Source organism: Erinaceus europaeus, chromosome 13 (genome assembly GCF_950295315.1).
Source record: "Erinaceus europaeus chromosome 13, mEriEur2.1, whole genome shotgun sequence".
Taxonomy (NCBI): Eukaryota; Metazoa; Chordata; class Mammalia; order Eulipotyphla; family Erinaceidae; genus Erinaceus; species Erinaceus europaeus.
Window position 1 is genome coordinate 8,673,870 of NC_080174.1, and position 15,460 is coordinate 8,689,329.

Sequence of the window (15,460 nt, forward strand, 5' to 3'; positions counted from 1 at the left end):
TCTTCCCCTCCTCTCTGGATTTCTCTCTGTTCTATCCAATAACAATGACAACAATAACAACAGTGTTAACAACAACAACAACGATGAACAAAAAGGGCAACAAAAATAGGAGGGGAAAATAGCCTCCACGAGCAGTGAATTTGTAGTGCAGGCACAGCCTCAGTGATAACTCTAGAGGCAAAAAAAAAAAAAAAAAAAAAAAAAATCCCAGATTAGGGAGCTACTCTCTTCCCTGATCCAGTTTTCTGGTCCTTTTCCAGCCATGACATCATCTCCCCAGACAATAACTTGGATCCACCTGCATATCAGATTTCAGGCTCAGGGGAAAAAAAAAAAAACTAGTATAGCCACAGGCCTTTTGGAATATAACTAAAATATGCCTACTAACTATCTAAAAAATGGAGGACCCCTCAACTTTTCATCTGCATTATTCCAGCCTTTATGTTCATGATTGCTCAACAATTTGTTTGGCTTTGTATGTTAACTCTCTTTTCAGCCACCAGGTTCCAGATGCCAGCATGATGCTGACCAAACTTCCCTGGACAGACGACCCCACTAATGTGTCCTGGAGCTCTGCTTCTCCAGAGACCCACCCCACTAGGGAAAGAGAGAGGCAGGCTGGGAGTATGGACCGTCCAGTCAACGCCCATGTTCAGCAGGAAGCAATTACAGAAGCCCGACCTTCCACCTTCTGCAACCCACAATGACCCTGGGTCCATGCTCCCAGAGGGTTAAAGAATAGGAAAGCTACCAAGGGAGGGGATGGGATATGGAGTTCTGGTGGTGGGAACTGTGTGGAGTTATACCCCCTCTTATCCTATGGTTTTGTCAATGTTTCCTTTTTATAAGTAAATAAATTTTTAAAAATTATATATATGTATATATATTTAAAAAATCCCTAATTGTTCTAGATAAAGAATTTCATGCAATAGCCTAGATCTTTCGTGAAGGCAAGGAGTCAAGACCTATCACGTTACCCCCCCTCCTCCTATTCCTGAAGGCCGAAGACACATTGATCAGTGACTATATGCCGCCATGTCCCCCTGCAGAGTCCCCTCGGTGGAGGCACTCTGCCTCCCCCTCTACTCCACTCCAGAAGGTGGTCTCCTCGGCCGCAGCCGCTACCTTGCAGGCCAAGGCCAGGACATCCTCCACCTTGTGCTCGGGCTTGATCACTAAGCTGAGGCCTTGATTATCCGCAAAGTGGACGTATGTCTGCGTTTCCCCAGGGCTGTCTCGGGGAACCCCGTCGACCGTCGAACCGAACACCTGTAGAAGCTCGTCCACCTGGCATACATGGCAAAACAGAAACAAAAACCGAAGACGCAGATGATTTGATGAGCAAGAGAGGAAGGGTTGACGGCATATTTCATTTGAGCTGGGTCCCATGTGCTGGGAAGGGCTGTCATGGGGCCCAGTCTCTGGCTTCCCACAGTCGGGGGGGTGGGGTGGTGGGTGCGTGTGTCTGGGGGGTGGGGGGTGGTAAACTAGCTCTTGGCTTCCTACTTTGTGCTGCTCACAGGAGATTGAAATTCAGGGCTGTGAAGCAGACGGTGATTTCTTTCTTTTTAAACTTTCTAATTCTTACTAGATAGGACAGTGAAAACTGAGAGAGGAGGGGGAGACAAAGATGGGCATGTACAGACCTGCTTCACCACTCAGGAAGTGGATCCCCGGCTGGTGGGGAGCGGCGCTCGGACCCGGGTCCTTGAGCATGGTGTTATGTGTCGCAACACCCACCCTCCCAATAGCTGATTTTTCTTTGAATGCCAAACACTATGTTTTTAAACTTTTTTTTTTTTTTGCTATAGGATTGAAAAGGGGAGGAATCAATACAGTAAAGAAATCCAGTGTGGGGAGTCGGGCGGTAGCGCAGCGGGTTAAGCACAAGGACCGGCGTAAGGATCCCGGTTTGAGCCCCCCGGCTCCCCACCTGCAGGGGAGTCGCTTCACAGGCGGTGAAGCAGGACTGCAGGTGTCTGTCTTTCTCTCCTCCTTTCTGTCTTCCCCTCCTCTCTCCATTTCTCTCTGTCCTGTCCAACAACGACAACAATCATAAATACAACAATAAAGCAACAAGGGCAACAAAAGGAAATAAATAAATTTAAAAAAAAAAAAAAAGAAGTTCAGTGTGGTCCAGGAGGTGGCACAGTGGATAAAGCATTGGACTTTCAGCCATGAGGTCCTGAGATCAATCCCCAGCAGCACATGTACCAGAGTGATGTCTGGCTCTTTCTCTCTCCTCCTATGTTTCTCATTAGTAAGTAAATAAAATCTTTAAAAATAATAATAAATTCAAAGGAACAGGTTTAGCGACAGCAAGGGGGAAAACATCATGACATCTTTTTTTTTTTTTTTTATACACATGGTGCTGACTTCAGTGACAGATCTGAATCTGTCACAGAACTGTCACTTCCTGGACAGTTTTCCAGGGATGGTGATCACAGCCCAGAATGACTGTACATTTCACATGCCAAATGGAAAGAGAGAAAGGAAAAGGGAGAGGGTGGGGGGCGGCTGGGTGGTGATACAACTGTTTGAGCACACGTGTTACCGTGAGCAGGGACCCAGGTCCGAGCCCCTCATCCCCACCTGCAGGGGAAAGCTCTGTTAGCGGTGAAGCAGTGCTGCAGGTGTCTCTCTTCCTCTCTATCTCCCCTTACCCTCTCCATTTCTGGTCGTCTCTATCCAGTAAATAAATAAAGATAATAAAAAAATTTTTAAAGGGAGAGGATGAAAGGGCAGATTCCTGGTGCCAAAGGCAGAGGGGATCTCTCTCCCCCGCAAAGGGTCCCTTTGGTTCAACCTGTGCTCTGGGCAACAACCTTCACCAGAGGGGTCAGTTCCAAGCCAACAAATGCCAAGTCTCAAGCCGTACTTGCTCCCAATAGCCAACAGAGGGCACTGTGGAGCCAGAAACCACACAGGTCCTGGAAGCATTCCCACTGCTGCTGCAAAGTCATTTCCTGCTACCCTTGAAGAAAAAGGAAAGTAATGTGGCTGGGGACGGACAGACAGACAGGCAGAGGTACAGTAGACGTACCAGGTCACAGCTAGGTTCACCCACCCTCTCGCTTCCTTACTTTGCAGTCCATCACAGACTGCTTCTCACAGGACTATCCTTTGCCAAGATCCAAGTTTAAATTCACTATTCCTGATCCTTTCTGAGGTAGCCTCCCCTCTCTTCTCTTAGCACCAGGCACAGTACCCAGGGAGTCCCACGGAGGGTGGGCAGGGCTGTGGGGTGTCTCCTCTCTCAGCACCATGCACAGCACCCAGGGAGCCCCATGGAGGGTGGAGCAGGGCTAGGGGGTCTCTCCTCTCTCAGCACCATGCACAGCACCCAGGGAGCCCCATGGAGGGTGGGCAGGGCTGTGGGGTCTCTTCTCTCTCAGCACCATGCACAGCACCCAGGGAGCCCCATGGAGGGTGGGGCAGGGCTGTGGGGTCTCTCCTCTCTCAGCACCATGCACAGCACCCAGGGAGCCCCATGGAGGGTGGGCAGGGCTGTGGGGTCTCTCCTCTCTCAGCACCATGCACAGCACCCAGGGAGCCCCATGGAGGGTGGGCAGGGCTGTGGGGGTCTTTCCTCGAAGGCTCTTTCCTGCCCTTCCCCCCAAAAGCGAGGAACAGGATATGGGGTCAGGGAGATTGCTAAGTGGTATCAAGTATGTATAAAGTCATGGGTTCATCCCCTGATGTTGTATAAAACAAACAAACAAAAAAACATCATATTGAAATAAAGTCAGTTTAGAATTCCACCTCTCTGCATACAACATTGTGCTCACCACCCACAGTTTGGTTCCAAACCTTCCACCAGGTCAAGGATCCCTTTCTCCTCAATTTCTCACCCCATGGGCCCTTCCTCCTGCCTTTCTCACTATCCTGTCCTTATGGTCTGTTTTTCATTTGGTTTTGTGCTTCTGTTGCTGTTATTTGCAACTCTAGGGCCTCGGCCACACACAGTCTCATCACTCTTGAGCTGATTTTTTTTTTCTTTTTTACTTCAGATATAAAGACAGGGCCTGGGTCTCCTAAAGGAAATGTGTGCTGACATCACGGCCTGGCTGGCAGGTGGGCAGTAGAGTCACACCACCCGGGGGTTGGTGGGAGGAGACCCCAATTCCAAGCGAGATGAGGAGAGGCCACCACGGGAAGAGCCACAGCCAGCCGCCGGAGGCCAGAGGAGAGAGAAAGCGGTCTCTCCCTCCTCGGGTAGATGCCAGTCAGCATGAAGGAAAACCAGAAAACCACGCACAGTGCGTGCTGAGTCACTTAGACCGTGTGTTTGATTTGTCATGGCTAAGTCCGTCTGTGAGCTCAGCCCCCACTGCATGGAATGCTGTCACTACACTGAATTCCACTACATGGAATGCTGTCTCTTCCTTCCTTTTTAAAAACACTTTTGTAAAAAAAATAATAATAATACTTGTTTATTTATTATTAGGTAAGGAGAGAAACTGAGAGGGGAGAGGGAGATGGAAGAGGGAGAGTGACAGAGAGGTACCCACACCTTACTTCATCACTCATGAAGCTTTCTCCCCTGAAGGTAGGCACCAGCAGGGGTTTGAACCTAGGTCCTTGTGCATGGTAAAGAGTGAGCTTAACCAGGTGCACCACTGCCTAGCCCATCTTTCTCTCTCTTTTCATTTTCTTTCCTTCCTTCTCTTTTTCTTGTTCAATTAATTTTATATTATTATTATTATTATTATTATTGCCAGAGCACTGCTCAGCTCTGGCTTATGGTGGGGTTTGAACTTAGGATCTGGAAGCCCCAGGCATGGTAGACTGTTTGCATAACCATTATGCTATCTCCCCCACCTCACTCTATCTGAGAAAGGTAGTCCTGAGAGTTGAAGCCCCAGTGATGGGGGGGGGGGGACAAGTATGCAGAGACCTATATAAATATATACACAAACATCTACCTGTCTCTCTACTTCCCCATTTATCCACCCAACCACCCGTCAATTCATCCACCCATCAATTCACCCACCCATCAATTCATCCACCCATCCATCCATCCATCTACCCATCCATCCATCTACCCATCCATCCATCCATCCATCCATCCATCCATCCACCCATCCATCCATCCATCTACCCATCCATCTACCCATCCATCTACCCATCCATCCATCCATCCATCCATCCATCCATCCATCTACCCATCCATCCACCCATCCATCCATCTACCCATCCATCCGTTCGTCCATCCATCCATCCATCCATCCATCCATCCATCCACCCATCCATCCATCCATCCACCCATCCAATCCACCCATCCATCCACCCCATCCATCCATCCATCCATCCATCCATCCATCCACCCACCCATCCATCCATCCACCCACCCACTTACCCATCTATCCATCCATCCAGCCATTTATTCCATGCATCTGCCATCCACCCATCCATTCTATCAGTTCATCCACTCACCTATCCAACCATCTGCCTGTTTGTCCATCCATCCATCCATCCATCCATCCATCCATCCATCCATCCATCCAGTGTACAAGCATGTGATCCAGGATCCCACACAGATACTCCATTCACACAGACCACTATAGTATGGTCCATAGTAAGTTGATTCATTCACATTTTCCAATTGAAAAAAAAAAATCACCCAAATCTGCATGTTTTTCCAGCATGAAGCGCCTGGCTAATGTGACAATATTTCATTCATTCACTGGCTGCCACGGCGGGTGGGGGGGGGTGTTAGTGGGGGGAGGGAACCCCACGACTGTTTTCCAAGAGAGGCCGCCAAAGCCCGGGGTTACCACAGGCCCTGCACAGCCGCTCCTGGGGGCCAACTGCCTGTACCCACAGGGAGGACCTGCAGTCCCAAGCTCACCAACACCCCCCACCCCAGTTTCTCCTTCCCTCCCTTCCTGCTGTCACTACTGGGGTGACTGCTTGGAGAAGCTTCCATGGGGGGAGGAGGGGAGCCCAAGTGCCCTTTGAGAAATGCTGGGCTGGCTTCCTTCCAGCCTGAGCAGATTTCAAAGGGGAGTGATTCACTGCTGGAGGCTCCAGTTTGCAGCCATGGGGTGTGTGTGTATGTGTGTATGTGTGTATGTGTGTGTGTGTGTGTGTGTGTGTGTGTGTGTGTGTGTGGCAGCCCCTCCAGCCCCCACCTCTATAGTTCCTGCAGGGCACACAACACACAGGCCTCAGGTCACACAGGATTCACAGACAAACACCAGTGACATGGAGTCCTGAGTATGATTCAATCAGCTTCAGACAGAATTTTAAGTCTCAGGGATATATATATATCAAATTCCATGCCAGGGGAAAGTACAATAATGCCAAAGACATGATGATGGCTCCAAGGTCTCAAGTTCAATCCCCTGCAACACCATAAGCCAGAGCTGAGCAGTGGTCCTGTTATAAATGAAGAAATTAGGGCTGAGGGGGAGGAGGAACAGCATCATAACTCTGCAAGACTTTCATGTCAGAGGCCCTGAGGTCCCAGGTTTAATCCCCAGCACTACCATCAACCAGAGCTGAACAGTGCTCTGGTGTCTCTCTCTCTCTCTCTCATTAAAATATATTTAAAATATTTTTTTGAAAAAATTAAATGAATGATAAAAGTTCAAAGCTAAATACCTCAAGTCTGTATCCGTAAGTCACTTTAAACTTATCTGAGTACTGGAGTACAGAAATGACAGCTAGCACCTTAAAATACAGCCTAGTAAAAGGTTAGAGGGAAGAATCAGGATCGGTGGAGCACAGGACTTGCAAGTCTAGGGCTCCCAGTCCAATTCCTGTACTCAAGTGGTGCTCTGACACCCCCCTTCTGTCTCATGAAATTATCTCATGTGAAATAACAATAAAAGCATTTTGTCAGTATCCTTTACGAGTTACAATACTTAAGTTACAAGCAACGGGAATAAAGGTTTGAACACACGTTTGGATGCAGTAACACTTTCCTCGCTGCCTTGCCAACAGGGCTGCGGCACGTCAGTGAAGTCCCAAGATGGTTATTCGGAGCTGAATTTCAATAAGCACTAAGCTCAGCTCAGTCCCATCATGCACTGTGCTTGGGCGATAATGACTTCTCAACTTGAAAAAGAGCCATGTCTTTAAAGATTTTATTTCTTTGTTAGTGAGACAGGTAGGAGGAGAGAGAGGAAGAGCCAGACGTCACTGGTACATGTGCTGCCGGATGTGACTGACAGAGCACAGGCAGCCATCCTCACACCCCCTTTCACGTGAGGGCGCTTCACCGAAGGTGTGTTTTCCACCCACTGGAGTGTCTGTGACATCCCACAGCCAAGTTCAGTGCACGGGCATCCCCCCCTTCCCAGCTTTGTGTGCTCATGACGCATCGCAGGGTCATGATGAGTTGAGTTCACGCACCCTGTGCCTCAGACCCACTACTGAGCTCTCCAAGGACCAAGACACAGTAGACACTTAACACCTTTTGAGTGTACATGCCCAGGCCTTGCATGTGCTAAGTACCACCACTCCATTAGCACCGAAAGTATATGAAGTTGGAAAAGCAGAAAGTCCTGAGTTTGATCCCCAGCATCCCTGTCAGTGCCAGACTGACCCTCTGATTCTCGTCCTCTCTCTCTCTCTCTTAGCCTTCTGTCATATGAATAAATCTTTTTAAAGCATATGGAGTTACTTCATGCCTATGAAAATTAATTTTGATTTATTTTTATTACATAAACACCACCACCAAAAGACTGTGTCCCATCCCATCCCACTCCACCCCGCCACCCCAGGAAGCCAAATATCCACCCACCTCCTCACCACAGGGTTTTTACTTTGGTGCCCTACTCTCGATTTAATCAGATCCTGCCTTTAGTTTCCCTTTCTAATTTTCTAATTTTGATTTTTTTTTACCATATTCTTTGTTTTATTTTTACTTTACTGGGTAGAGACAGAGAGAAACAGAGAAGGAAACAGAAAGACAGACACCTGCAACTTTGCTTCACCACTCATGAAGCTTCCCCCTTGCAGGTGAAAACTGGGGGCTTGAACCCAGATCCCTGTGCACTCAACTAAGTGCACCACCCTGACTCCCAGGCCCCCAAATTAACTTTTAACTTCAACAGACAGTTGAGTGGTTTACTGAACATGATGTCTAAGATAAAATGATTTAACTGGAGGAGAAAAGACACACAGGCTGCAAGGGGAAGGAGTAATTTTGATAAAGATACGTAGAAGATATAAAACTCATCCAGGGGAGCCGGGCGGTAGCGCAGCGGGTTAAGCGCGGGTGGCGCTCAGCGCAAGGACCGGCATGAGGATCCCGGTTCGAGCCCCCGGCTCCCCACCTGCAGGGGAGTCGTTTCACAGGCGGAGAAGCAGGTCTGCAGGCGTCTGTCTTTCTCTCCTCCTCTCTGTCTTCCCCTCCTCTCTCCATTTCTCTCTGTGCTATCCAACAACGACGACATCAACTACAACAACAATAAAAAGACAACAAGGGCAACAAAAGGGAAGATAAATAAATTTTTAAAATTACCAAAAATAAATAAATAAATAAATAAATAAAAATAAAACTCATCCAGACCACCTTCAACCAACTCAAGAACCCCACCGGGAGATAGCTCACTTGCTAGAGCACATTCCTCATCATATACAAGACCCTTAATTTGAACCCTGACACCCCTTGGGGGCACAGTGGGCGGTACATGGAGGAGGGAGCTCCCTGGGTCGTGGAATGGTACTGGTTCTCTCTTCTGTGTGTCTCCCCTTTTCTCTTCTCTCTTTGTCTCTCAGAGACTGAAAACTGGCACAAGGCGGCCACTCAGCAATTTGTCAAAACGCATGAGGGCCACAGTTCATACCCCAGCTTCACAAAAAAACTGTTTAATAAACAATCAAATGAAGAAGAGGTAGAAGCAAGAAAGAAATAGTTCTAAGGCAGCAAGCAGTCAGTCAGAAGCAACACTAAGAACCGGGAGAGGACCCTGTTCTCAGCTCCACTGAAGGGACATGGGACTCACAACACACAAGTACCATCTATGTGAGGGGCTCTGAGAGACCTGACAGGAAAACACAATTTTGGACTCAACTCTCAGATGGCGTTAAGTCTCCCTGAGGAAAAAGGAAAACTACAATCAAGTAGCTATTTCAACTTCCGTCGCTCCTAATCCGAAGATGAACTTAAGAATTGAGATATCTTCAAACACACTTAATATTCTAAAAATATCTTGTTTACCCAGTAGGTAAGGGCTTTTAGAATTCTAAATTAACATTCAAAAGATTTGTGCCAGGATTCTAGGCAGCATCCTTCCCACTGAACTTGTATCCCTGTCACCAACGAAAGACAAGATGGCCGCCACCTCTGCCAAGATTTACCTCACTGGAGTTATTGGAGTTCTGAGGTAGCTGAGTCCCAGAAAATCCACGGCTGCCACTTGAATCAAATATCTGGCAGATAGGGAGGGAAAAAGGAGTAATGAAATGATTCTGCAGTGCTTATGTGACTGCTACCCTTTCCCAGTATTCCAACAACTCAAGTTCTATAACGTGGCAAGTCTTCACATCACACTTTTTAATTTTTACTACATTTTTTTTATTATTCTACCACATTTAAAACTTTAATTTCAAGATAAAGATCTACTTCGTGTTCTTCCCATCATAAGCATGTATTTAAATTTTCTACAATATCACAGATTATTCAAGCCATTCTAATCTTCTAGATGGATTGAACCAAGACCCACACATTTTTGGAGATATAAGACGATAGTTCAACGCTGAAGTGTTCTCCTGTGACGTCACCTAAATCTTTCTCTCTCCTCCTTCTGTCTTGCATTAATAAATACATCTCTCTTTTGTTTTTTAAGTATATGAAGTCAGTCCATGTCTATGAACACTTTTTTTGAACATGCACAGAATGCTGGGATGAGATAATAGCTAAATATTAGAAGTGACTGTGTTTGGATGGAGAGGTTACTAATGATTTCTTTTGTTTTCCCATTTCTATCTCTTAGAGGATTAGTAGGATGAGAAGCATTAAGGAACAGTCCCTCTAAACATTTAAATAGACACCTGCTATGTCAACTTGACTCAGCTCTACGAAAAACACCACCATAATTAGTTTCGTGGTTTTCAGAAACAAAAATGTTCAACCAAATGCTTTTGTTTATCAAACCATCTCATGGGGAGAGCATTTACCACACACACACACACACACACACACACACACACACACACACACACACACACACAGTGTGGTATTAGGCTCATATCTAATTAGCTAAATGCCAATACCTAAGGAAGAATAACAAGCTGCCAACGTATTCATCACAACCGTTTCATGATACAGAATTGACTGTCTGGGTTGAAATCAAAATTTGCCTCAAAGACATTCTTAGATTTCACAGACCTTCGTTAAACAGCAGAAGCTCAGTGACCCAGGAGGTGGCACTGTGGTTAGATCGCTAACATCACATGTGCCAGAGTGATTTCCCTATCATTAATAAAGACATAAATCTGGGGCCTGGCGGTGGCGTACCTGGTTAGGCACACACATTATAGTGCACAGGGACCCAGGTTTAAGCCCCTCATCCCCACCTGCAGAAGCAAAGTTTTGTGAATGGTGAAACAGGGCTGCAGGTGTCTCTCTGTCTCTTTCTCTCTCCCTTGAACCAAGAACGACACACTTCTGAAGATATAAGATATTTCAACACTGAAGTGTTTGTTTTTCTGTGAAGTCACCCAAATCTTTCTCTCTCCTCCTTCTGTCTTGCATTAATACATATATATATTTTTTAAGTATATGAAGTTGGTCCACACCTATGAAAATTTCTACCTCTAGCTCTCCCTCCTCATTTCTCTGTCTCTACCCAATAATAAATAAATAAATAAATAAATAAAAGATTAAAAAATAAAAAGAGATTGGGGATAGATAGTATAATGGTTATGCAAAGCGATTCTCATGCCTGAGACTCCAAAGTCCCAGGTTCAATGCCCTGTTCCACCATAAGCCAGAGCTGAGCAGTGCTCTAGTAAAAAATAAATAAATAAATAAATAAGACATAAATCTTATGGGATGGCAAAATAGCTCACTTGAGTAGTGCGCTACTTTGCCATGTGTGTGACCCAGGTTTGAGCCCAGACAGCAGAGTATTAAAGAACATTGTAGTGTTTTGGTCTCTTTGTCTCTCTGTCTCTCTCTCTGCCTCTCAGTCTCTGTATAAAAATAAACCCCAGAAATAAACAAAACAGATCATGATCTATTATTAAGAAATATATTTCCATTGGTAACCAGCCAATTATAGTAGTTCACAATTACACAAATAAAACCACAAATCCGAAATGTGGCACAGTGGATAAAGCATTGGACTCTCAAGTATGAGGTCCTGAGTGTAAGCCCTCCCATCAAATATACCAGAGCAACACTCTGGTTCTCATTCACTTTTTCACTGATAAGTAAGTAAATAAATACTATTTTAAAAATAAAATGTTCGTTCTTTCTGCTTGTATACAAATACACAAAAATCAGTGGCCATGTTAAGAGAAAAAAAAAAAAAGACACTGGGAGTTTTGCTACGTTTCAGCCGGTCCTTTCTCTGTCGTCTCCACTTATTAAACAAACAGGTCGGGGTTGGGTGGCGGTGCACCTGGTTGAACGCACATGTTACAATGTGCACGTACCCGGGTTTGAGCCCCCAGTCCCCACCGGCAGGGGGAAAACTTTGTGAGTGGTGAAGCAATGTTGCTCGTGTCTCTCTCCATCACCCCTTTCCTCCTCCATTTCTGGTTGTCTGTCTGTCTCAAATAAATACCAAATAAATAAATAAACAAACAGGTCAAAGAAATTGATCTGGGAAAAAAATGGACTTGTAGCACCTTGGTTGCTCCATTTGGTCCATACTGATCATCTTTCCTCAGATGTTTGTGGTCACTGGTAGGATTTATCTCTTCAATTGACATTCTCACAGGTTTTACTCCTTCAATAGAAATCTGGTGTCTTGACAACAGCGTCACTTAATCTTTGTAAATTCGCACTGGCTGAGGTCTCACAATGGGTTTCTATTTCTTTTTGATGGGTTCCAGTTCCCTGATTAGGTGAGTGGAGAGTCTCAACCTCTCTCTTGGAAACTTAGATCACCTGGAAATAAGTATCTAATCTTGTGTTTGTGATTTTAAAAAGTTCAAATAAAATTACCTAGAACAGCAACAACAACAAAAAAAGTTGATCTGTTCTTCCCTCACCCCCGACTCACAAACCCCTTATGCTCAGAGAAATACCCCTAGAAAGATCAGGAAACCAGCTGTCATGGAATGGGACCCAGCCCTCTTCCCAGGGACCCTGAAATCCAATTCGGAATCACAGCCACATCGGTAAGAAACGTGTAAACTTCTTCCCGGCTCACTTAAACAACAGGTCAGATAATAATACCATGATAGGGAGTCGGGCTGTAGCGCAGCGGGTTAAGCGCAGGTAGCGCAAAGCACAAGGACTGGCATAAGGCTCCCGGTTCGAACCCCGGCTCCCCACCTGCAGGGGAGTCGCTTCACAGGCGGTGAAGCAGGTCTGCAGGTGTCTATCTTTCTCTCCCCCTCTCTGTCTTCCCCTCCTCTCTCCGTTTCTCTCTGTCCTATCCAACAATGACAACAACAATAATAACTACAACAATAAAACAACAAGGGCAACAAAAGGGAATAAATAAAATAAATATTAAAAAAATAATAATAATACCATGATAGCTGGCTATTTTAATAGCCTTGGAAGAAGGGGAAAATCCCCAGGCATGTCAATCTACAGCATGAAACCTGGCTATTTTAATAGCCTTGGAAGAAGGGGAAAACCCCCAGGCATGTCAATCTACAGCACGAAACTCTTTTTCTTTTTAAATATTTTATTTATTGGGTAGAGGCACAGCGAAATTGAGAGATAGGGGGAAGAGAGAGAGACACCTGCAGCCCTGCTTCACCACTCATGAGGCTTCCCCCACTGCAGGGGGGGTGCTCGAACCCGGGTCCTTGCGCATGGTAACATATACGCTCAACCAGGTATGCCACCACCCGGCCCCAACTCTTTTCCCGAATGTAGTAAAGATTTTATTAAAAAGTGCTTCAGAATCGCAGGTACAGAATGTTCTGAGAACTGAGGCTGAGGCTCCTATGTGGGTCACGTTTCAAGAGGAAGTGCTCAGCCCATGCTGATGTGAGGCCATGTAAAACAGCAGAGCAAAGCACCAGCAAACTCCCAGGAGGGCAGGCAGCCCTCTTCCCAGCGCTGCCCCTTGGGGGCGCTGTGTGAACAGCAGTGAGAACAGAATGTCACTTCTTGGGGGGATTTCAAAGCTCTTTCTGTCACCAACCCTGCCGTCAGGGAGATGAAGGGACAGAGTGTGGAACTAGCCAGAGAACTCAGCTGCGCTTACTCTCCCCACCATTCATTTTACACACGTGACTTTTTAATAGAAAATGGAAGGGGAGAACGAGAGGCCATAACAAAAGTGGCTTCTTAGCTGGGGAGTCTTGCTCGTCAGTCACCGAGTGTGGTGAATACCTCTTTGGGTGTGCTAACAATAAAATAAAATGGGTGGGTCTCTTTAGCTGAACCTGTTGTGGAGGACTTTTTTTTAAATATTTATTTATTCTCTTTTGTTGCCCTTGTTTTATTGTTGTAGTTATTATTGTTATTATTGATGTCGTCGTTGGATAGAACAGAGAGAAATGGAGAGAGGAGGGGAAGACAGAGAGGGAGAGAGAAAGATAGACACCTGCAGACCTGCTTCACCGCCTGTGGTGCGACTCCCCTGCAGGTGGGGAGCCAGGGCTCGAACCGGGATCCTTACCCCGGTCCTTGCGCTTTGTGCTACGTGCACTTAACCTGCTGCGCTACCGCAAGGCTCCCTTTTTTTTTTTTTTTTTTTTTTTACTCTACTGACTGCTTTACAAGGGCAATATAATTACTGTTTCTGTGAGTGAGATTTCTAACAGGTTGCTTGTAGGCATGCTCAACTCAAGTCACTAGAATGAAGGAAAGAACACATGCCGGGGTTGGGGGGCGTCTGGGCGGTGGTGCACCCAGTTGAGTGCACACATTATTATGTGTGAGGCCCCAGGTTCAAGCCCCTGGTCCCCACTTGCAGGGGGAAAGCTTCATAAGCTCATAAGCAGTGAAGAACTGCTACAGGAGTCTCTCTCTCTCTCTCTCTCTTGCTACTCCCCTTCCATCTCAGTTTCTCTGTCTCTACCCAATAAATAAAATACTCTTTAAAATAAATAAATAAAAGAATGTATACCAAACTAATGGCTACTTAAAAGAGAAGGGAGTTGGGTAATAGCACAGCGGGTTAAGCGCATGTGGCGCAAAGCGCAAGGACGGGAGTAAAGATCCCGGTTCAAGCCCCTGGATCCCCACCTGCAGGGGAGTCACTTCACAGGCAGTGAAGCAGGTCTGCAGGTGTCTATCTTTCTCTCCCCCTCTCTGTCTTCCCCTCCTCTCTCCATTTCTCTCTGTCCTGTGCAACAATGATGACATCATTAACAACAACAATAAAACAAGGGCAACAAAGGGAATAAACAAACAAAAATAAATAAATATTAAAAAAAAAGAGAAGGAGTCAGAGTAATTTTGAAATGTTTAGGTGGTGAAGGAGATAGCATAATGGTTCTGCAAAGAAACTCTCATGCCTGAGGGTTCAAAGTCTCAGGTTCAATCCATCCCCTCCCCCATCAGACACACACATACCCTCTCATAAGCCAGAGCTGAGCAGTGCTTTGGATATGGATATACATAAGATAGATAGATAGATAGATAGATAGATAGATAGATAGATAGATATAGATAAAATCAATAAAATTCTAAACTAAGACTCTCACTCCAACACCCATCCCATTCTTCACATCCAAAGGACCACCTGTGACCTGCGGCAGTTGCAAAGACAGAACGTCCCCCTCAGCCCGCTGTCCTCACACCCTGGAAGTCACCTGTGTGATGGAAGGCCGCTTCTCCTTGCCTCTTCTGGCCAGAGTGTCCAGCGCCTTCAGAGAAGAGAAAATGCTCCTCTTGCTCCTCCCTTGGCGGGTCAGTGAGAGCGTTCGTCTCCGGAGGGCTGAGTCCTCTCGGGAGCACACCTGATCAAAGCACCAACCACGCCGTGCGCTCACTCTTAGGGAAACACAGCAGGGCTTTCTTTCATTTTATCTGAGCACTGCTCAGCTCTGGCTTATGATGGTGCTGGGGATTGAACCTGGGACTTTGGAGCCTCAGGCATGGGAGTCGTTTTGCATAACCATTATGCTATCTACCCCCCCATGCCCATCTGGGGGTTTCTTGAAACATGCAAAGCAGATCTGTGTGATCCAGCCATCCCTCTCCTAGATACCAGTCTCAATCACTAAAACACTGGGTCATGAGCCCCAGGTTCAAATCCTGGCAACACATGGGAGCACCATGTGACCAGAAAAAGACCGGTGGATGGTGTCTCTCCTTCTCTCTTCTTCTCTGTCTCTCTCTCTCTCTCTCTGCCTATTTCTTGCCCTC

The 15,460-nt window shown here is 46.2% G+C and overlaps 1 protein-coding gene across 10 annotated transcripts in view; it reads right to left on the minus strand.

The window, feature by feature from the left end:
* The window catches only part of TIAM2 (TIAM Rac1 associated GEF 2), a 274,186-nt gene that overhangs the window by 97,140 nt on the left and 161,586 nt on the right, over positions 1-15,460 (minus strand). For 7 of the 10 annotated variants that reach the window (XM_060205285.1, XM_060205281.1, XM_060205283.1 and 4 more), the window contains 3 exons: positions 14,905-15,051; positions 9,313-9,384; positions 1,126-1,287 (listed from right to left, as the gene is read on the minus strand). In XM_060205285.1, the coding sequence (XP_060061268.1) occupies positions 1,126-1,287; positions 9,313-9,384; positions 14,905-15,051 (381 nt within the window). The remainder of the gene's footprint in view (positions 1-1,125; positions 1,288-9,312; positions 9,385-14,904; positions 15,052-15,460) is intronic. The other 3 variants (XM_060205287.1, XM_060205288.1, XM_060205289.1) reach the window with 3 other exon arrangements.